Genomic DNA, 23,424 nt, shown 5'->3' with positions numbered 1-23,424 from the left:
CTTCTATTATGTATTTTTTATTTGTAATGATCATATATTAAAAGATCAATAAACTGTTTGATTGATTAAATTACACTTTTTTATAAAGATGTTTTCTTACACCCCTTATTATAAAAAAAGGCCAAAGCTGTGAAGCCTTGGGGTCAGCACAACCTGATGGGAACTACTTGAATACTACACCTAAATATCTATACCACTGTACTGGTATATTCATTTGGCTAAAAAGAAAAAAAAATACACACACAATAGGATTAAAAAATTATAAAGAGGTTCTTAAAACAGCTGGGCACTGTATTTTTAAGTAAATCAAAAAAGAGTAAATAGTTGACTATTTTCAACAGCGGATAAATACACATTTGTTACTCTAGTCATTTTTTACTTTTTCCAAGAGCAAGACAGTGTTTGTCGGATAAACTCAAAAGAAACTACAGTGCCCATGATCATTGTATTGAGGGAAAATGTCACTCAGAACAACACTGTGACTCTATGTGTTTTTAATAGTTGTAGACAACAATGGAGAGCTATAGTACAAAAGAATATCAGATATAGGCTACACAATACTTGGAATGGGATCAATCCATTGTCGGTTTTGGTCTTTTCATGGGATTTGTACATCGTAAGAACAAACAAAGTTTTTGGTAGTGTTTACACAGTGCGGTTATGTAGAACCACGATAAGTTACTTTGGGCAAATTTGCTACACAGTGTGGTAGCTAGCTTTACGTGTGGTGCAGCCATACGTCCTGCTGGTCATTAACGGTGGGCCGGTGTGGACCTTTTATCACGGCGCAGTGTCTCATTTGAACAGCGAGCCATAAAACCCCAGGCTCTGTCACTCAGTGTCATTTAAACCAGGACTGATTGGAACTATCTCTGGCCTTTGCTTTCCCACCTTCCTCCCCGCTTGCGTTCTTTCCTGGTCGCTTCATGAATAATGAATGAGGATATATGCAGGCTGGAGCTCAGATATTAATGGAGCTGAAAAACAGAAGGAGAACCATTCTTTGTGCTGCCAGCCATTGCTTCCTTACCCTGCTGAAGCTGCCCCTGCCCAGTCAGGTTTTTTTTTTCTTTCCTTATTTTTCCTTTCCATGCTGCCGGTGGGCCCAGATGAGATAATGCTCAGTTTCTCTTTCACTCTTGCCTAGAGATATTCGCTTCTCTCCTGGCTGTCACAGCCGGGGCAAAGGGTGGACAGAGACTTTGAAATGAGAAAGGCTAACTTTCAAATTATGAAAAAAGGCAAAGACAAAACTGGGGAGATAAGTGAAAATTTTACTTGGCTGGATATGCAAGGTGGCCATTGTCTGTCTTTTGGAGCAGCTCTCATTCAAGGGCATGGCAGTGAGCTCCCTCCTTTGTTTGCCCCTGTCCTGTCTTTCTTCCAGCCCTTCCATGATCTGTCGACTCTGGCCAGAGAAGCCCCCGGCCAAACTGTGGCAGTCAAGGGCGAGAGGTACAGTAGGGTGGAGGGCAGCTCACTGAACAAATGGCCTCAGCAAAACTAAGTCACATCTAAACATTTCATACTTTTTAAACTTTTTTCAAATTAATTGAGAATAATAATTATTTCTTTTGAAAAAAAAAAAAAGCTCAATTGTTTTGCACAGCTTTGTTGAGACTAACCAACAAAGGCTTGCTGACATTGTACATGTGGCACGAGGGGGCTGGCAGTCAGCGAAGTCTGGCCCCGGGCTGGCAGAGTCGCTGCCCATCCTTGGATGACTCGCCCAACTAGGCCAGAGGGCACAGATAATGGGCAGAGTCTTCTAACCCTTCATTTGTGCCAGAATGTCTCCACATTCAACAATGTTCTATCCGCACCTTATATGGTCAAACACAGACAGAGAATTACTTTTCTGTGGTCCAGTGAACTGTGAATTGGCTACTGATGGAGAGGTGTGGTAGGCAGGCTGCCCTCAACCCCTGACCCAAAGCTTTATCATCTTCTATGTCTCCTGTGGACCTCATGTCTAATGACCCTTTTATCTCAGCTTTTTTCAGTTTATAAACTGGCTCATTATATTGGTCAGATGGTGAAAGTTCAAGTAAATTCCATATTTTTCAAGTAATATCAGCATTTTTTTGTTTCAGAAAGAGTTGCTTTGCAAATATGCCTTTGAAGCCTAACTAAGTGAAACAATATCTTTAAAGCCTTCATATGGCCCGAACTCTTCAAAAGAAAAAAATACAGATACACATTTGAACATTTTGTTTCAGTGGAGTCAGTGAGTTCAGTGAGCTTCTCTGTGAAACCAACAGTATAAAATAGTAATATAATGAAGTAGTAATGGACAGGGTGGGATAACAAATTGACAAAACAGTGGTCAGTGGATCCAATTACTCTGTCTGTCACTCTGTTAACATTTCATCAATATATTCATATATTCTCACAGTCATGACTTTTTTCATGCACCGGCTTTGCACAATTTTAAGTTTGCACAACTTGTTAATGGGACTTGCAAGTTGGCAGTGCTGTTTTGCTGTCCATGTACTCCAAAGACTCAAATAAAATATATTTCTACCATGAAGCAAGGTTTTGATCTTGGAAGTGAAGCAGAGTGTCAGTGAAATACCGCTAAAAAAAGGCAGTATAGTTCAAAAAGTTTAAAATTTAACTTTTTGTGCTTGCTTGGGTGAGCGTTTCAGCTAATTACGCACAAATCCCTCACGCTCACAGCTCCAATCCACCGGCACCGCTGTCTCGGCAGAGGACAAAGAAAACAAAGGAGACTGACAAACAAACAGTGAGTGAAAAAAATATATAAAAGAGAGGAAGCTTTCTTTCCATATAGCAGCTGAGCTGAGGCGACAGTGGCGTTTAATCAGTTGGTTTTTCCAGCTCCGTCAGCGTGAGCAGCCTCGGCGGTGCAGCCCTCTGATCAGCGCTGGGAGAGGAGCTCCCCGCCGAGCTTCTGCCGCCCCTGAACCACAGGTCAGTCCTTGGTGAGTAGGTTTCATTCTGCTGTCGCCTTCATAGTAGCGTCTCCTTCTCTCATTAAGATATAGTGTGTGTCTGTGTATGTGCACATGCATGTATTTATGGGCTTGTATTTGTTTCTGTGTGCATGCATGCCACTGTGTGTGTGTATGTGTGTGGAGTAAATGCACCCCAGGACTAGCCTAAAGGGGATGTGGATTCCCGGCCTCCACTGAGATCCGGCAGCACAACTAGGATTTCTACCAGTGGGGGGGTTGTGTGGGTGTTTGTGTATGTGCGCGCATGTAAATGTGTGTTAGAAAGAGATGCAAGGCGCATCAAGTGACTCTGTGCCTCAGGGTCAGACACACACACATGCAGAGAAGGAGCTGGTGCTGCGGTGGGGTAAACAAGAGCAGACTGTTAGATCTCATCAGCCTCATCACACGCTTTATTATGCTGATTTGGGAGTATACTGTAAACTAATCAAGAATCCAAGAGTCACGGGGGGGCACTCGGCTTAAAGGTTAGGCGTATAGAGAGAGGAAAACTTGCTTTGCCTCTGAGTTCTTAACTTTTCTCATCTTCTTATTTCCCCCTTCTTCTTTTTTTTGCTCACCAAGGCCCCTCTACTTCCAAAATGCAGGAGGAGCTACTGGCTGAAAGGTTATAACCTTTCACCCATGTTTGAAAGGTGCACTTCATGTCTACCTCGGTTCAATATCAGAGGTGTGGGCTGATTGACTGGCACTGGAGAATCCAACATGGACCGGGGTTTTTTCGAATGGAAGTCAGGAATCCTGTCTGTCGCTATATGCTAATATTGGCCTTTAAGCAAATTCACAAAACACACTTCTAGCCTCATGTTTGTTCACTTGCATAAATGCATGATTCTTATTCTTCGCTGAACATCTACTCTGACTTACACAACAACGCGACAGAGGAATGTTATAAAGTTCACGACGTCTATTAATTTTGAGGCATCTGAATAACATCTCAGTGTTTATTAGACCTGGCGGCACGCTTCATAAATAATGAATAAAATGGTCCTCTCTCGCTTTGTGGACGTGACTTTCCAAACATTTCTGTTTATAACTTTCTTTGATAAAAACGTCATTCGATTCCACCTTTTCTAAGCCAGGCTGTGAACGGAGAGGTGCACAGTTTTAATTTGGTTTCCTGTCCATTTGTGTTCTTAACTCGTCAGTGACAGCGCATTTAACAAGCATATAGATGAACAAACACCAGCTAGTGCACTATGGGTTCCCACAAACACACACAGGAATGTGACAGATGAGCATGTTGGAGAACAAGTAATAAATAAGCAGGCAGAGTGGTGAGAAAAGCCTGGTGAGAGGTGGCACAGTTACCTTTTCTGGTGATGGTGACGGAGCAGAGACAAGGGTGTTAATTAAGAGTTTTGGATAAACGCGTGTCATGTGGTTTGCAATGCAATAGCGCACGAGCATGTAAGCCCACACTGAAACACGAAAAACAATTGTGGAAAGTGATTTAGTACAATTACTTTAGTATTACACTTTCTCCAAAGTATAGTAGTTTCATTCTATGCTACTTTAAACCTCTTCCTCACCGCATTTCAGAGAGGGATGTACTTTTTACTCCATTTATCTGACAGCTGTAGCTATCAATTTTTGGGCAGCAAGGTAACTTAGTGGTGTCGCGGCAAAAAAGAAAGTCCTGGGTTTGAGTCCCAGCTGAAACAGGGCCTTTCAAGGTGCAACTGTTTAAGGCCTAGTGAGGTATGATTATCTAATATTTCACAAAGCAGAAATATAGAAAGTGCATAAACTACAGACTATATAAATAAAAATGGGCATAGTCTCTGTGATGTCACCCATAGTTTTCTGAAGAGTCGTTGTAAATCTCAGTGTGGTTGCTCTGGTTGTTACCAAATCAGCAAAGACGTGGAGCTGAGGTGGGCTGAATGAAGCCTGGTTGCTGAAACTGCCTGTAACGGCACCCACCTGTCAATCAAAGTTATGTATAATTAAGGGTGTGGCCACTTTAAGTCCTAATATAATTTGAACGGGTGGGATTAAAAAATGTATTAATTAATTTCATTAGGATTTTAAATGGAGCACTTTTACTCGAGTACATTTTGTCTACTTCTCTGTCACTGACAAAAACACACATACACTTTCCTTGTACCTCATCTTTCAATGAACATAATCATCTTATAGAATATGTGTTTGTGTCAACATGAACAGGATGCCTTCACTCTGTAGTGATGTACTCATGTGGCCAGAAAGAGAGAGCATCAGATTTAATCTGCACCTGTGTGCACTGGTGCACCTTGATATAATAAGCTTATCTTGGATGTGCTCAGCTGTCATCATAAGATTGTGTTTGTGTTCATCCCAAGCAGATCCTCCGCTCCCCTCCTCTGACACAGGAGGCTCCAGCAGGGCTGCCTGTCGTTTAGGACTAGTAAACAAGGTGCATGTCGAGAGTCGAAGGGTCCTGCTGCTTTGGTGTCTCCTCTGAGCTGTCAGAGAACACGAAACACAGTAGAGCTGCGGAGAAGAGATGAGGACAAGACAGAAAAAGATGGAAGAGGACAAGACAAGCCAAGATAGAGGGAGACACATCAGGGAAGGAAGAGACAAAAGAGAGCAAAACAGATGGGGGAATGTCAGGAGCAAGGAGACAAAAGAGAGGCAGACGCAGCAAAGATAAGGACGAATAGAAGAGAACAGGAAAGAGAATGACAGGATAAATGAGAAGGAGACAGTATGGAAGAAAAGACAGTAAATCCTGAGAGGACATAAGAGAAAAAAAGGCCCAACAGAAGCAAGAAGACACAACAGGAGAAAAGGACGAAAATCTTGGAAAAATTCCATCATAATTTCCTTGGTGACGGAGGAATTTGGAAGAGGACAAATAAGGAGCAGGACAGGCCAGAAAGAAATAACAGAAGATTGGACAGGATGGGTAAAAATAAGACAGAATGACAGGACAGAAAAGGTCAGAGGAGGGCAAACAGAAAAGGACAGAACCAAAGACATGAATGAGAGATGCATGGGAGCAAAACCAACGTGCACAGGAGTGGTAGAAGGAGACAGAAAGACAGAAAGGAAGACCACAAAACAGAATAGGACATGAACAGTGAGACAAACGGATGAGGACAAAAAAAAAAAAATTGCGGAGGACAAATGACAGGACAATCTGTACATTACAGAAGAGAGCAAAACTCAATGGGAAGAGACAGGACAGATGAATACAAATCAGTATGGGACATGACAAAAGAGGTCAAAACAGAGGAGAACACATGCCATGGATAAGGAGACAAAAAGACAGGAGGGAAGACAAACAGAGACAGAAGAAGATGGAACGGAAGAGGAAAGGTCAAGTCAAAAGGGGAAAGACAAACCATAAAGGGACAGGACAGATGAAGACACAAGACGACAAAGGAGAAGTATTAAAGACTGAACAAAACAGATAAATCCAATAAAAACACAAGGGACGATGATAATAAAAGAGGACAAAAAATGGAGATGAGAGAACAAAAGAAATTTGGACATGGCAAGAAAAAAAGAAAACTGGAGGGAACTTAGAGAAAGACAGAAAAGAAGACCGAAGAGGACAAACTATGACAGGACAGAGAGAGATTGAAGGCAAGACATGGCAAGAACAAGAAGACAAATCAGATGATGGAAAGGACAAAGGAAGACAAACCCCAAAAGGACAAACAAGAACAAAACAGAAGAGGACACAACTGTCCACTGAATACAATACAGCAAAACTTAACACTGCAAATATTAGAACAGTACAACACACAGTTACACACCGTAACAAAGTGGCCAGAAACTCGTGTGATGACCTGGCAGCTGACAGCATAACCTTATAGCTCTCCTCTGTGATTCCTATAAAAAGTGTTTTTGTTTTGTGTGTGTGTTCGTGTACAAAAAATGTTTTGGTAAGCCTACACACGCATACAGTACACACACACACACACACACACACACACACACACACACATACACATATACAGCTCACCTGGAGGTGGTGGGTGGGAGTGGGAGGATGGGGTCTGTGTTTAGCTGTGGGCCCCGCAGACAGGGCGATCAAAGGCTCCTCAGTCTTTGTCTGCTAACGTTGAATAGACAATAGTAAAGAGGGCCCGCTTTGATTTCAGCTCACTTTTATTGATCACAGAAGAGCAGGGATTGAAATATGAGACAACCCTGAACTGGATTCTTCTTTAGCTATTGATTATATCCAGAACAGACGGCATTTCACGATGATCCAAGTTTTTATTTTATCCTCTTTTTTTTTAACCATAAAAAAGTGTGTCTGGCTCCTCGCCTGTCTTTCAGGTGCAGCTAGTAATACACTGACTACCATTATTTTACCAGACAATGCCTCATCTTTTAGCAGCGTATTTTTAAGCTTCTTCTTAAAGCTGACGTCCAAAACTTATCTTGGATATTCTGACAGCAATCCCAACTCCCTGTGTGCTCTTTCATCCGTCCTCTCATCCCTTTTCAGCAACCTTTAAACCTTAGTTTCAGGAGGACATTTTGTTGTTTTTTTTTATTTCAGAGGAGGTACAGTCAGTGTACTCATGGGGCAGGATTTTAGGTACAGGGGGTGGAAGGGTTAGCTGTAGAACAGAGAGGACTGTGGGAACAAGGAAACACAGCATGGCCAGGTACAACAACCCCCCCACCCCTTTCCTTTCAACAACTCACACACTCATGCAAAGCTCTTCTCCCCTGCGTGCAGGGTCTCAGCTCATCTCACGGCAGCTGTTTTTAAATCGCTCCTGGGACGCAAACTACATGGCCTAAATTTGAGACCAGCAATCAGTTTATCGTCCCGGGCTTTACTGTTATGAGGTGAGATGCAGAATTGCCTATGAGCTCAAGATGTGTGCAAGTGTGTAATGGTTTAAATTTAACTTGGCCGGTAATAAAAACCGAGTCAGTTCTAGTACCATGGTAATTACAGAGAAGCTGCAGTATTACATAATGTTGCATGAGTGTATGGTTTAGCAATTAAAATATGACTGATCGATTTAGAAAGCACCTCAAATCTTAATGTTTTTTCTTTTTTTAGCTAAAGTACTATAAGCAATATTGTTTTTTGTTTTTTTTCTGGTCAAAGAGAAACTCTTAAAATAATTTTTGAGCTATCTTTTAGTTTTAATCATCAGAAGAATCAGTGTCCCTGTATTCAACGGTACATAAACATTTCTTGCAATATCTACTTTTTAAAAAAATTTCATTGCAGAGATAAGATGTTCCTCCGACAGAGTGTACGTGCAGCCGGCGAGGTCCCTTCATCTTTAAAAGTGACTCTTTAGGGCCCGTTTAAGTTGAGCTGACAGATGTGGTTATTTGGGGACAGCTCATTGGCAAGTTTATGGCCAGAGTGCTTATTTTACTAGAGCCGAGCACATGTGCTTGTGACAGTGAGGGAAATCCTTTCGGAAGTCTGGCATACGGTTGAAATATAGGAGACTTAAGAGAACATAAAACCCCAAATGTTTATCACCAAAAGAATCTCAGGGAGCTTTGTCTAAGAACACAAGATGTTAACGTTTGACTGAAACAAGTAAGACCTGGTTTTAATTCAGTGTGTTGTCAGCATGATCAAAATATTTGATTTGCACTTAAATGTTTGGATGCTCAAATCTGCATCATGCAAATCAAGCCCTCGAGCACAGTATTAATGCATTTATTAATTTAAAGTTGCAAATGTGTTTTTAGTGGATGCTGAGAGTGCTGTTACCAAGTGATCATTTATTTATATTAAGCTATATAAAATCTTAAACCTCTCTTATCTTCATGGTGCTACAGTATAATTATATGCTTACATATCATACTTGTGCATTAAGAAGTAAACAATTGTGTGGGGTGTGTACTGGTATTTATTGGGACCATTATATTCCTTCTTTTATGTACAAATACGCACATATGCACAGACCTGAACTGACATTTTTCCTTGTTTACAGGTAGTAGTCTGGTTAAGACAGAGGGGAGGAGGGGGGTGACTGAAGTCTCACATAAGAAGCAAAAAGCGGCAGTGGTGTGTGTGTGTGTGTGTGTGTGTGTGTGTGTGTGGAAGGCTATGTACATCTGACACACCCCCGGCCACCTGTAAAGTGTCTCTGAGGATCAGGTTTCTTTTGAACACGTTTAAGACAGCATTTGTTTCCAATAGTTTACAGTTTGTGAAAACGCCTGTTCCGGAAGGCTGGGCCGATGCTTCCGAGTTTAGCTTTGCGGGCCGGCGTTTTATAAACCTCCTGTAGGGCTGCTGGACAGACGAAGGAGAAGCAGTGCGTGCCTTTTAAGAGCCCCTGACGGGTTTAGTGAGCCACTTGGCTTTTTATTTTGGCTCAGCTCACTGCAGGCTGCTTGTACTTTACTGTGCCCCCTCTGTGCTGGCCTGGTGGTTGCAGATTAAGGACATGCAGAGCAAGAGTCACTCATTACACCAGTGTACACATGCTTATTATGTGTGGTGTTTATCATGTGTGTGTGTGTGTGTGTGCCTTTACATATGTTAGTGTGTCAGTGCTGATGAGTGACGCCAGTTGCGGCCTGCTGGGTGTAGCTTCCAACTGATAAATGACTGCAGGGACCGTCTTTCTTTACCTGAACCTCACAACATTTTCCCTGGAGAGAAGCTGCTGACAAATATTGTAACCTGAAAACCGTGCAGGCCTACAAGACAACCGTTTCATTCTAAATATGAGTTTAACCTGTTTAAAGTTACTCAAGTTCAAACAATAGCAGCTTTCAAATGATGAACAGGACTGTGCTGCTGTTCCCGCTTGTGTTTGGAGACTGTCCCTGGTGATTCTTTTCTCCCAGCAAACTAATATGTTTGAAGCTCCGGCTGCCATTGCCAAGCATGCGCCACAAGCTATTTCAAATGTGCAAAAAATATTGATATTCCAGGCTTCTAAAAACAAAACAAACAAACATGGGGGGGAAAAAAATCCAAGTCAATGTCCTCTGGAACGGCCCCATTTTTCTGCCTCAGAACACTCAGAGATCACCTGGGACAAATGATGAGCTGAGAGATTATTTTGCTATTTCTTCCGTGCTCTTCCTTTAATCTACACATAAATACACACACACACACACACACATACACCATGCTTATAGTGCCTTAAAATCTTGATGTCTTTCAACTCAAACCCTATTTAAAGACTGCAGAGCGCAGACCTTCCTCTTTCCCTGTACTCTTATTCTCAAGACGTTAAAGAGAGTGGCAGACTCTTTCTACATTTTCTACGTGTTTGTCCCATGTGTGCATTGACATATTTATTCATATAAACTCCGGATGAATCAGAAATGAAAATAAATGTTGTGATATATTTTATCTTTAAGGTATTAGGTATATGATGGCACATGAAATGATCTCATTGACAGGTTATTCACCTTCAGATATTCATTATATTAGTTTCCAGCTCCATTCAATAACTTTAAGTATGAGCCCTATTGAATATATGTTTAACAAAGTGTCTGCTGCAGAGCATATTTCTATATTTTAAAAGTACTCACCAGTAAAAGCAAACTGCAGTGAAGACTTTTCACCACAAGATGGACTTAGGGATGCATGGATTTGGTATGTATGGCAAACAGCAGTAAAAAAACAAAAACAAAAAAGGAAGAAGAAGAAAAGAAGAAAAAAACAGCACGCTCCCTAACTTTTAGAAAATGTTTTTCATCATTAAACCCAAAATGCAGAGCCAGTTTGAAGCGATATATAAATATCTCTATACTCTGAAGCAGAGGAGTCCATGAGGGAGGGGCTATAGCCAAACAACTTGTGTATTAATTCCAGATATTTACTTTTGTTTGTTTTCACTGTGTTCAGGGCTCCATGGGAGCAATTTTTGCTGTGATGAAACTGAACAGCAGTCCCTGTGGAGTTCATTACAAGGAGAGAGCCAATGCCCACCCCCACTGCTCCCTGGCCAAGAGGGATTTGGAGAATCCAGAGGGATGAGTTAGTTTGGTGGGTGGAGAGGAGGGAACCTACTGAATGGAGTGAGGGTGTGGTGGGAGGGGTGTACTCGGGGGAGGCAAGAAGGAACGAGACCATAAACAGTCAGCTAATGACCTCAAACACACTAACAACACAGAAGAAATTAATGGAATGGTGCATTCACTGCTGGAGAAAACGGCAGAATGCTTTCTTTTTTTAGACTGAGAATGGAGAGACAGCATCTTTCTTGTGCATTTATGAAAAGTAGTTAAAAGTTTGTGTGTTTTTAAGATGTTGGGGGGGAGGGGCTATAATACTGTTGACCTGTAGGGCTAAGAGCAGGAAGGAGTCTGTGAAGGAGAGAGTGATAAAAGTGTCTTAAATCAGGTGCCGTTGTGAACTTGTGGAGCTATTCAATCCCAGAGGGACGAAACTTTTTGTACAAGAGGCACATTATCCTGGAGCCCTCAAAGTAAAGATCATGTATTGCTCTCCCCTTAATTTCGGATTAAATATTTTAAAATCAGCAATGCACTAAGCATGCATCTAAAAGCCAAGAAACAGGAAGTCTTCAAATGCAACGTTCTTGAATAAATAATAGACAAGAAATACTGCTTCATTTTCTGCATGTAAATATCTCCTCTTGGTCTCCACTTGGACATGGATATGCACCTTTACTCCTGAATATATCTTACATTGTAAGTAACAAAAATGAAAAGCATTACTTAAACTTATAATGACTTTCTCCTGGGATATATGTGGCGTGCACTAGCAGGCCTATTTGTGATAGGAAAGATGTTTGATTTTGTTTTCCTCTGCTGTTCATCATTAATGTGTTTATAATACATTCACAATCTTATTTCCAACTATGCTTAAGCCACGGCTAGGCAGATCAATCCCATGTGAACACATTAAGGTGTTTTAGGGAATGTAGAGTGTCCTATTGTATCAAAGTAACCAAAGACGTCAGGAGACATGATCAGACAAACCCAGAGAGTTCAACTGAGCCAGCTACAGCTTAGAGAACATCAGGTAACTGCAAGAAACTATACATACACACACATCACTAGTGTTGCATGTAAGGCAGATTTCAAACTAGTGCCACAAATACAGTAATCAAGAGAAACTTCTGAGAAATTGTGTCCTTCATCAGGACAACATAGAAATGTCTGCAACTGATGTTTGAAGATTTCCACTGACTGTAGATATAATTCGAAATACTGCAAAAGATTTCGTTTTCAAGTTCTGATGGGATAGGATCAAGGTGAGGGGGAAAACGTACAATAACAGAGTGATTAATAAAAATAAAAAGGTAAATAAATACAAAAATAATAGGCAAACAAATGGTAACAAAGGATTTCCTGTTTGCTGTGACATACGGAAATGAAGCTACCCCCCAAAGTAAAGATAAAAGCAGGTATGACCTCACTCATTTGACTTGAAACCAGGGTCAAAATAAAAACTTTCTTCTGGGTGTGAAAAGCAGAAAAGTTAGGATTATAAAAGAGAAACTTCTGTGTTGAGTGCAATGTTTTTCCATCATAGGAACAAGCAAGTCACTTATTATTTACTCATATTGCGTTTGGCCTGATTTTTATTTTCTTGGACTGCATATCTTTCAGCCTCCTCACCTACACGCACCACCACAAATTCCACAGCAACTCCTGTCATGCCTCCAGACACCTCAGTAGCGCTCAATCCTCCACTCACCTCAAACAGTTCAACAACAATTGATGGTAACGTATTCAGCATCAGTTTACAGTTTCATTGGAAACATTAGCGTGCATTCAGCATGATATTATCCTAAAATACTAGTTAGGCTTTATATCAGTTTGGTAGTAAAATGACAGCAGTCTGTGAAGAAGCTAAGATAGGCAGCTACAGCTTTACGTACTGTAACAGTGTTACAATCATGTTAAGGCTGGCAACCTTTAGGGAACCTTGTTAGTGGTTTGCCGCGACAAGGCAGTTTTAAGTACAAAACCAGGAAGTATTTGAATTCAGCTACAAATAATGCTTCTGCTTTTCTGTAAAGTTCTACAGAACACGTCCTGCTGAATTCAGCCTTTCCTCCTCTGTATAAAACAACAATGGATGGTAATGTATTCAGCCTCAGTTTACAGTTTCATTGGAAACATTAGCATTGCATTCAAGATTAAAGATTTCCACTGACTGCAGAATAGATATAATTCAAAATACTGCGAAACATTTCGTTTTCAAGTTCTGAAACTGGCATGGAGTGGGCACTAGAATGGGATCAGGGTGAGTGGGAAACGTACAATAACAGAGTGATTAATAAAAATAAAAAGGTAAATAAATACAAAAATAATAAGCAAACAAATGGTAACAAAGGATTTCCTGTTTGCTGTGACATACGGAAATGAAGCTACCCCCCAAAGTAAAGATAAAAGCAGGTGTGACCTCACTCATTTGATTTGAAACCAGGGTTGAGGGAAACTAGTCAGAAAGCTGCAGTCATAAGATATAACAATCTTACAATCTCTCTTAGCATTTAATCAAAATAAAAACTTTCTTTTGGGTGTGTGAATATCTGGTATGGCAGCTCTCCGTGATCTGGAGATCCTGCTGCTCTGGGCTGGAATCATCAGTCTGGCCAACTGTAAGTAATCGTCTTCAATATTAACGTAATGGTCCTCTTGTTTTTTTAAAGATATTTTGTGGGCTTTATTAATTATTTGACATAGATAGTTAAAGAGTGACAGGAAAGCAGGGATTGAGGGTGGGATGACATGCAGCAAGGGGCCACAGGTCAGATTTGAATACTGGGCTGCTGTAGCAAAGACTTTGAACGTGGTCCGTACGGTCTACAAACTGAGCACTAATTGGCCTCCTTTTAAATAAAGAGAGTGTGAAAAAAAAGTTTATGAAGTAATGTAAAAAAAAAAAAAATGCAAATCCAATATTTAATGAAATGAACAAGATATAGTAGCATATCACTGGTAAGTGATTGTTTATATAAAAAATGGCAAAGAAACGGCAAAAGATTTTTCATGCCCTTGACAATTTGTGTCTTTGAAGATTGGAACAGACTACAAATTATTCTAGATTAGTATAATTTTTAGTTCAATATTGTTTAAAAAGATCCAAAACACTTGAAATTACTTATCTGAACACACCGCTCTATGCCAATAAAATCTGTAAAACAATTAAAAGTAAAAGTAAAATATTATATTCAATAAAAACACAACTTTACATGTTTAATTTTCAGCATTTATGTTCTAAAGTGGTTCATTTAAGATATTTACATAATTATCTTAAATAATGAAACACAGGATTTCATTATAGTGATGTGACAATTCTGTTTTTTGAAGGCAACATGAGACGTCTGATATAATAGAGTCAGTCTGCATGAAAAAGGTTATTTTAGCTATCAGTGGCCTATTCATCATGAAGAAAAGAAATTTAAATTTGATTTATGTAGACAGGAAAAATGTATCATCACACTGGCCTTGATAATATTATAACATTGCATGACAAAATATATTTATACAAAACACAATGTTTAACATTTCATGTTTGGATACTATACGGACATAGGTGTCTTTTGATTCACAGAAACCTTTAAAGGGCCATTTTCAACTATTTTTCTCAGATTTCACAGTTGCCGCATGCAACTGTGAAATTGACTGCAACGTGATCAGTTGCAATGAGACAATTGCGCTTCAATAACATAACAGTATGTTCACTAAAAGTCTTTGATTTGACTGACTGACTGGCTCAGATTGTAATTATAAGTATCTGACAACATTATGGAAAAAATCGCAACAAATATAGACCTATTTTTCAAAAAGTAAAACAGAAACAGTTATATCGCTCTCCTCAAAGCCACCAAACTACATTGGCAAAACAGAAATTTTACTATTTACTATTATTCACACAATTACATGTAGTGTAGAGCCAAAATATTTTCAGTGTTATTATGGTATCACCAATCCACCAACCAGAAGAAACGTAAACCATAAGAAGCATATCAATCAGGAACATCAATACCTGAATTATGATTATTTTCCAGATTATTGTAATGTATCTGTGGTCATATAAAATTAATTAGCAGTTCTTTTGAAATGTATGTTTTTCATTTGCAACTTTAAATGTTTGGTCTTGCACACTTTGTCAGCAGTCATGAGACAAGTTTTACCACTGACCACAGTTAATATTTCCTGTTTAAACTAAACTAAACTTAGTACCGTGGGAATGAAACAGAAAAACTCAGAGACAGGACAGGTTTGGTAGGTGACTGTACATTTCCAGTTGATAACTGCACATAACAGATCTATGACCAGGACAGTTGGGGTCTTAATCCAAATCTTATCCGTATTAATAGAATCTATAGAATATGTGTAATCAGCAGGAAAGAAGAACACAGTCAGAGTAAACACAGGTTAGACCGATAAACTGAGTATAACTGAAAAAACTCTTCCACAGTATCAAACTTGATTTCCTGAAATAACCTACCAGCCTCACTTTGGGAAAGTATATGGAGCTTTTCCTTTAGCCTCCCAAAAAGCATCCATGACATGTTTATACTGGTCACATAGCAACAGCAGCACATCAGCAGCAGCAGCACTGCGAAGCATTAGATACGAAACCAGCATATTGAATTAGCTCTATAGACAGCTGTATTGATTATTATATTATATTAAAGCATTTTGGTTGGCCACTACTTTCTATGAACATGATGTTGCACTTATTGATAGTGCTGGCATACCATCACACTCACCCACAACCATTGTAACCAGCAAGAAAATAAACTCTCAGACAAAACGTAGGGACTAATACCACTGTCCTGGGAACTGAAATATCAGCTTGTGTAGAGCATGTGAGATGACAACAGGAATTTGGACATTTATTGTAAGCAGGTTCACATATACACACAGACAGAGAAGAGCAGATCAAACAAGCTTACTTCATACTTATAGCCATACCTGTTACATAATCCTCATATATGATGATAAGAGTGATTACATTTCTCACAGTAAAATCAGCATACCCAAATGAACACTGCCAGAGTTGATTTTAACACTTTTAAAGTGTGGGTCCATGCCACAGTGTTAATTTAACTCTTTTTGCAGTGTTGGTACCTTAACACTAATTGGTGTAATTAAAGTAAAGTAAAACTCTTTTTGGCGTTAGGATTTAACGATTCATTAACAACAACGAATGTTAGTTTTAACACTTCTATGTAGTGTTGGACATTAACTCTCAGAGGATCATTTTCTCATTTACAACCACATCTGTTCTTTTAGAGGTCTGTGATTTTAAAGTTTTATAATCATGTATTAATATTTCCTTTTTTAATCTCTTTTAAATGCTTTCTCCAGCCACTCCACCATCAACTCCACAGTGTGAGTATCAGTGTAACTTTTCAAGATATAATACATGTCATCTTTACAGTGACTTAAAAAGACACATGTACTCATTATATGAGTATTTTTGTACTTTGCAATAAATGCCATTTTAGCAGACTTATACAGTGACTGTTTAGAGTGTTTGGATCTCATTTTGTTTCAGCTTAGGAGCTCAGTCAACATCATGAACAAACTGTCTGCGATTAAAAAGTCTCATCAGGTGGTTTATATTAAATAAGAGGTTTCATAATTCTGTTGATTTTGTGTGCAGGTGGTTACACTGTCACACCTGTCAAGTATGGCTTCGAGATCAACATTACAGGCACCATTGGTAACTACTCCATGAACATTAGTGAGGAAGGCCAACCTGGAAAGACCCACCACCATCAGCTCTCCAATCAAGACTTATCATATCATGTCAAATTCCTGAAGCCCTGTACTGAATATGAACATCATGTGGCATTTGTTGATCATGTTGGCAAAGAAACACCCTGTAACAGCGCTGAAGATAAAACTAGAACAATTGTAATGAGTGAGTAAAATAATTGAATTATAAATAGTGAATTACAGATTACATTCTCTGAATTAAAGAAATGAGACTGTGTGTAAAACAGGAAGATATGTGTGCATCATTTGTCTATTTCAGATAAAGATGACATTAAAAATGGCAGCTGCACCCCTGGATATGTTTGTTACCACAGTGATTGGGACATCAGCACTTCACTGTCAGCATCAAATAATATTCCAGCTGAGCCCTGCAAAAGTGACCAGACAACATTCTGCATCAAACCTGGTTTCAGTGACATTTGTTCAGATTTGACTACAACCTTCACCTGTGGGAATACTTCCTTTAATTTCACCAAAAGCATCGGTGTTGGTATGTACAGTGGAGTTCTCCTGTATTTTGAATTGTACGTGGTGTCAACATTACTTCATTAGTTTAATGTGTGTGCTGTTTTCTATTTTACACAGATTTCTTGAATCTAAGTGAAATAATCCAGAAACCTCCAACTAAACTTCCTGCAAAAATAGAACCAACTTTACCAAAGTGTCTCACTGTTAATTACACCTGTCTGGGTAAGTGGAGTAAAGAGACCGTCACCAACATTATGAATGGATTTACTTAGAAAGAGATTACGACTTGTAATTTCCACCATTAGACACTCATACTGTAGTAAAACTGACAGATGATCATTAAAAAAAAATGTGAAGACTTGTTTTATTCTTGTGAACGTGTCCATATTTGAATCTAATCTAACCCCAGAAGATATTGGTACCAGCAAATATCAGCTGTTGAAGAAATGTTGTCATTCTTGTGTCTCCTCAGAAGATGGAAAATCCAACAAGTTCAAGGACTTGTCTGAACTGGAGCCCTTCACACAATACAGCTGTACTGGTCAGATCAAGGAGAACAATGTCTCCATCGAAAACAAAACAATTGCTATCAACGTCAAAATTGAATGTGGTACGTTGATATTCACTTTACCTCAGTGCAGTCAGAACAATAAGTTTGTATCCTGAGATAACGAAAGGAAACAAAAAGACAACAACAGATGCTCAGTGTTAAAGATGTCTTATTTGTTCAAACAGATCTTGACATAAGCATCACAAATGAAAAGCCTGCTGATACCTCCATTGTTTTGAGTTGGACCACCAACAGTAACAACTGTCCATCTCCACACCTCCAGAAGCTTTCTTATGACTGCAGTTGTTGGCCTTCCTCCCAGTGGAAACCCAATGGTAAGTAAAATCATTTAGATTAATTCTCTAATTATTTTTTTTTTTTTTCACAGGAATCCACTTTTGGAAGTCTGTAGAGATCCTTTTACTGGATATTTTAGCTAAATAGTAAAATATACTGTGGACATTTGAATCATCCGTGGACCTGCAGTGCTCCATGCTTTAGCATACTGAGTGGTAGTAGGTGGAAATAAGCTGCGATTGGTGAAGAAGATGTAACATGAAATATGATACAGAAATAACACTGAAATGTCTGAGTCTAATATCTTGTTTTCACACACAGTAACCAAAGTGAGAGTCAAGTAAATTATGAGATGGAAACAATTCCAGAAATATATATATTAGTTTCAATTTTACCATGTTCATAATGATTAATTGATTTGTATCAATTTTGTTGTCACTTAATAGGTAAAACAATCTGCTGTTGTATAGTCTCTTAAATGTGTCTTTGTTGACTTGTTGCAAAAATCAATCACAACAAACTGGCTCATGAAACTATGTTACAGACCCAACACGTTCACAAGGACAAAGCTGCAATATAAGTGGACTGGAACCATTCACTGATTATACCTGTAAAGTCCAACCCACCTACAACAACAAGAACGTCGGCCAACCAAAAGAAGTTAAATATTTGAAAACTGCTGCTGGAAGTAAGTGTCAAAATTACATTTTGAAACAATTCTTCTTATTATTATTATTATTATTATTATTATTATAGAAATGATGTAATCCATTAGATTTTTTTTACTCTGCATCACTCATTGAGACATAATGAACATCACATTGTATCTCCAATCATGAGCTAAGAAGAGGCGATGAACTCAACATGTACCAGGAATACACAGTAATTATAGACGTTAAATTCTAATAAGAGAAGTTATTCTCAGTGTTATTCTGTGTGACTGGGAAATCTACAAGCTTCAGTCAGTTCTGATCTGTTTAAATAATTTTAGTTTTTTTCAATTGTAAGAAATAAGTACAATGATCATTTTAAAAAGACATTTATATTGATTAATTAAATTTACATTCACACTGTATCCTGAATTTGAAAATATTAAAAATCATAAAATTGTAAATTGAAATAATGAAACATCAAAAAACTTTTCAAATGTGTCCTTCATTTAAAGACATAAGAATGCAGAATAATAGTTTGAATTAATTGACTGATTGAGAATTTTATTTAGAACATGTAAAAGCTACCCCCCAAAAAATAAAAATAAGTTAAAATAAAGAAAGGAAAAGAAATATACAATAAAAAAAGAAAAGGAAAACAGGCAAAACTGTACACGCAGACACTCTATTGTTAATTTCTCTTAACCAGTGCAAATGAAATCATACATGTTCAAAAAGGTGTAGGAAGAAGTGTACACTTATAAATTCCCACCCCTTCTCCTCTGCTTAATATATTATTATTACTGTTATTACTGATATATTATAATTGAATTAATATTTAACTTAATTTCTGTTTCTGTATGTATATATATATTTACTTTTTTACTTATTACGTGCACATTTTATATTTGTATCAGGACTGATAACCAGCACAATAGAGATAGACTCATCAGTGTTGAAACATGTTATAGAAAAATAAAATGTCACTTTAAATGTGAGTTAGCATACAGTGTATCTAACGGAGAATATGTTGTTTTTCTTACAGAACCAGACAATATTCAAAAACTGAGAGTGGAGCATCCAGATCATAATGTGATCACAGTAACCTGTGATAGACTAATACATTTTAATGGACCTGAGAAGATATACATTGCAAGTCTTTATGAAACTAGTGACCCTTCGAAGAAGCCTGAAGAGGAACGAAACAAAGAATGCAAATTTACATTTAGTGATCTGAGATACTCTACGTCCTACAACTTAACGGTTTGTTTAATCCTAATTTTTGGTGTCACACATTATTTCATCTTTATTCCTCATATTTCTTCAAATGCTGTAATTCCTGATAAACAGATTTTCTGTCTTTCTAGGTGACTGCTTCCAATGGAGAACATAGGAGTAAACTGGCCAAGTCAGAGATTGTTGAGACTTACTGTATGTGTACTTTTAATCAATGCCACAAATTGTCTCACATTGTTCAGTTAAATCATTGGAATCATTTTGTTTCCATTTCTATACATTGTATATTTAACATTAATGTATCCACTTTGTTGTTTCCTTATCATTTTACAGATAACAACAAAGCTGTAATTGGGTTTCTGGTCTTCCTCATCATTCTCACAGCTGTGACTCTGTCTTTGGTTATCTACAAGATCTACATCTACAGTCTGAGGCGCAGACAGTCTATGAAGTAAAGATCATTTCCCATCTTACTACCTGCTTCAGTTTGACTGTCACATTGACTCTAGTTTGTTTCACAAGAACATCACTCAGTGTAATAAAGACAGAGGGGAAAAATTAAAGAGTGTCCATTATTATGCACTGTATGTCTTGAACACTTTTAATAGTCTGGTGCATAGTATACTGTATATAAATTATACTGTACATATATTTTATAAGACCAATCTTCTCTTTTTTTCCACAGTGAAGTGAGTGAAGATGTGATGCTTCAATCAACAGCAAGTGAGTAGACCTTAGCTTTCTTGTGTTTTCTATAATTGTCTTTGAGTAAGCAACAAACAGTGATCACATTAGTATGACTACTGCAAATGATAATTTAAAGCAAGCTGAACAAAAATCTCTGTATGGTATGTATGTATGTGGTATCTCTGTGAAGTGCACCAGAGTTTGATGAGTAATAAGTTGCAGTGTTTCCTGTGTTTCTGCTTTCGTAGTTTATGCTAATGTGCCTCGATCTGAATATCGTCGTAAAGATGCCCGCTGATGAAGAGAGACCTGATGGAGATGCCAACCAAATCATCATTTACATCTCATTTGTTTTTTATGCAGCAGTTTTATTAATCAGTTTATACTGGCAGCTAATCTGCTTAATTGATAACACCTTGTTTTTTTTTTCTTTGCTTTGTATCAAGTGGAACTGTTACAATTTAAATGTCATAAAATAATAATACATTAATGTTTAGATCCCGACCATGAAGGTGTCATTGATAATCTTACAATATCCTTCTCTTCAGCTGTGCTTGAGCCAAAAGTGAACAAAGTGTCTTGAGCTTTATGTCCGTAAAGCTGTGAACAGTTTACCAAACAGTATGAGGTTGGAGTGGCTGAATATGCAAGTATTTTTGTTTTACAGTTGATTTTGTGATCATGTCATATTGTCCTTGTGTATTTTCATGACCAGTTGTAGAAATACCAAACAACGCCACCTAAAGAACGGAAAGTGATAGCAGCAGCTGTTGAGTTTAGATGCAGACACGTAGACGTCGCTTCCTGTTGGCAGGGAAAGCAAATGCTGATGAAATTTTGATACTTCTTCCACCTGCAGGCGACAAGTGTTATAGAGAGAATTTGCAGATGAGTGTTTTTGTGTTTTTTTCTTTTTCTTTTTTGTACATGTATATGTGATTTTGAAGTATTACCTTTCATATTCATATGACCTATAATTACCTATCATAAGCGTCAAACTGCAGTTGAAGTTACTCACTTGCCTGTTGATAGTGTTTTCCAACATCGCAGCTGTTTAAATGTCTAAAAGTTAAATGATCATGCAACTTTTTTTTTTTTTGTCACGAAATAAGAGATTAAAAACTTGTTATGCAACACTGACTTGTTATCAAGTGAATGGTGTCTCTCTGAGCCCTGAAAGCCTGTTCTTGCACTATGTAACTTTGGCTCCTGATACAATCTCCATCAGCATGTCACTGAATTTGCTGAAACTGGATTATATCTTCTGGACAAAATGTTTTCTTGATGGACAGTGCACTTCTGCAAACTGTAGATGTGAATGTGAGTTAACTTTGTTGCCTGGACTGTGAGCTCAGAGCACTGAGGGAAACATAAACGGGTTCAGCAGAGGCAGAACATGGCAGAGGTGAAGAGACAGTATATTTTTGTCCATTATTGAGTAAAAGGGTTGTAGTTGACAACTGTGAAACTGGCCGCAGGGTGATCAATTGCAATGGGACAAACAGACAAACACACTTTGTACTGTAAAAGTCTTTAGTGAAGACTTTTTTATTTTATTTTAAAGATTAAAAGTTGATATCACTCCCCTCAGAACCACCAAACTACACTGACAAAACAGAAATTTTACATTATTCACACAATTAAATTTAGTGTGGAGCCAAAATATTTTCATTTGTTATTATGGTATCACCAATCCACCAACCAGAAGAAACGTAAACCATAAGAAGCATATCAATCAGGAACATCAATACCTGAATTATGATCATCATTTTTCAGATTACTTATAACTGTGGTCTCATAAAATGAATTAGCCGTTCTTTTGAAATGTATGTTTTTCATGTGCAACTTTAAATGTTTGGTCTTGCACACTGTCAGCAGTCATGAGACAAGTTTTACCTCTGACCACAGTTAATATTTCCTGTTTAAACCTAAACTTAGTACGTGGGAACGAAACAGAAAAACTCAGAGACAGGACAGGTTTGGTAGGTGACTGTACATTTCCAGTTGATAACTGCACATAACAGATCTATGACCAGGACAGTTGGGGTCTTAATCCAAATCTTATCCATAATAACAGAATCTATAGAATATGTGTAATCAGCAGGACAGAAGAACACAGTCAGAGTAAACGCAGGTTAGACTGATAAACTGAGTATAACTGAAAAAACTCTTCCACGGTATCAAACTTGATTCCCTGAAATAACCTACCAGCCTCACTTTGGGAAAGTATATGGAGCTTTTCCTTTAGCCTCCCAAAAAGCATCCATGACATGTTTATACTGGTCACATAGCAACAGCAGCACATCAGCAGCAGCAGCACTGCGAAGCATTAGAAGCATTTAGCCAGCACTCACAGGCCAATACAAAGCCAGCATATTGAATTAGCTCTATAGACAGCTGTACTGATTATTATATTATATTTAAGCATTTTGGTTGGCCACTACTTTCTATGAACATGATGTTGCACTTATTGATAGTGCTGGCATACCATCACACTCACACACAACCACTGCAACCAGCAAGAAAAAATTAATTCTGAGACAATTCTCCGACCATCACACAGGGCTCTCTGACTCCACAGTGTGAGTATCAGTATTGTACATCTTTACAGTGACCTTAAACACATCTACATGAACAAACTGTCTGAGGTTAAAAAGTCTCATCAGGTGGTTTAAATTAAACACAAGGTTTCTAGGTTTTAATTCAATCTTCACCATTCTCTTCTCCACAGTGAAAAGAATGAAGATATGTTGCTTGTCAACAGCAAGTGAGTAGACTTTCCTGTTTTTACTACAATGGTCTCTGAGTAACTGACAAACAGTAATCACATTCAGTTATCAGTTAGGTTTATGAATGTTGTATCACAGTTATTCCCCAAAACAAAAGTATAGTTTAT

General features: G+C 38.3%; 1 protein-coding gene across 1 annotated transcript in view; it reads left to right on the top strand.

The window, feature by feature from the left end:
• Positions 1-20,841, top strand: part of LOC104921805 (receptor-type tyrosine-protein phosphatase C-like) — a 42,917-nt gene extending 22,076 nt beyond the window's left edge. Inside the window, exons 3-14 of the mRNA XM_027290267.1 lie at positions 16,227-16,250; positions 16,525-16,785; positions 16,900-17,130; positions 17,226-17,330; positions 17,581-17,718; positions 17,844-17,993; positions 18,500-18,643; positions 19,651-19,868; positions 19,973-20,036; positions 20,175-20,292; positions 20,527-20,564; positions 20,777-20,841. Of these exons, the coding sequence (XP_027146068.1) occupies positions 16,596-16,785; positions 16,900-17,130; positions 17,226-17,330; positions 17,581-17,718; positions 17,844-17,993; positions 18,500-18,643; positions 19,651-19,868; positions 19,973-20,036; positions 20,175-20,292; positions 20,527-20,564; positions 20,777-20,826 (1,446 nt within the window). The 5' untranslated portion in view covers positions 16,227-16,250; positions 16,525-16,595 and the 3' untranslated portion in view covers positions 20,827-20,841. The remainder of the gene's footprint in view (positions 1-16,226; positions 16,251-16,524; positions 16,786-16,899; positions 17,131-17,225; positions 17,331-17,580; positions 17,719-17,843; positions 17,994-18,499; positions 18,644-19,650; positions 19,869-19,972; positions 20,037-20,174; positions 20,293-20,526; positions 20,565-20,776) is intronic.
• The last annotated feature ends 2,583 nt before the right edge of the window (positions 20,842-23,424 follow it).

Source organism: Larimichthys crocea, chromosome XVII, assembly GCF_000972845.2.
Source record: "Larimichthys crocea isolate SSNF chromosome XVII, L_crocea_2.0, whole genome shotgun sequence".
Lineage (NCBI taxonomy): Eukaryota > Metazoa > Chordata > Actinopteri > Sciaenidae > Larimichthys > Larimichthys crocea.
Note: the sequence above shows the minus strand (reverse complement) of the source record. Positions and strands in the feature narration are given on the sequence as shown.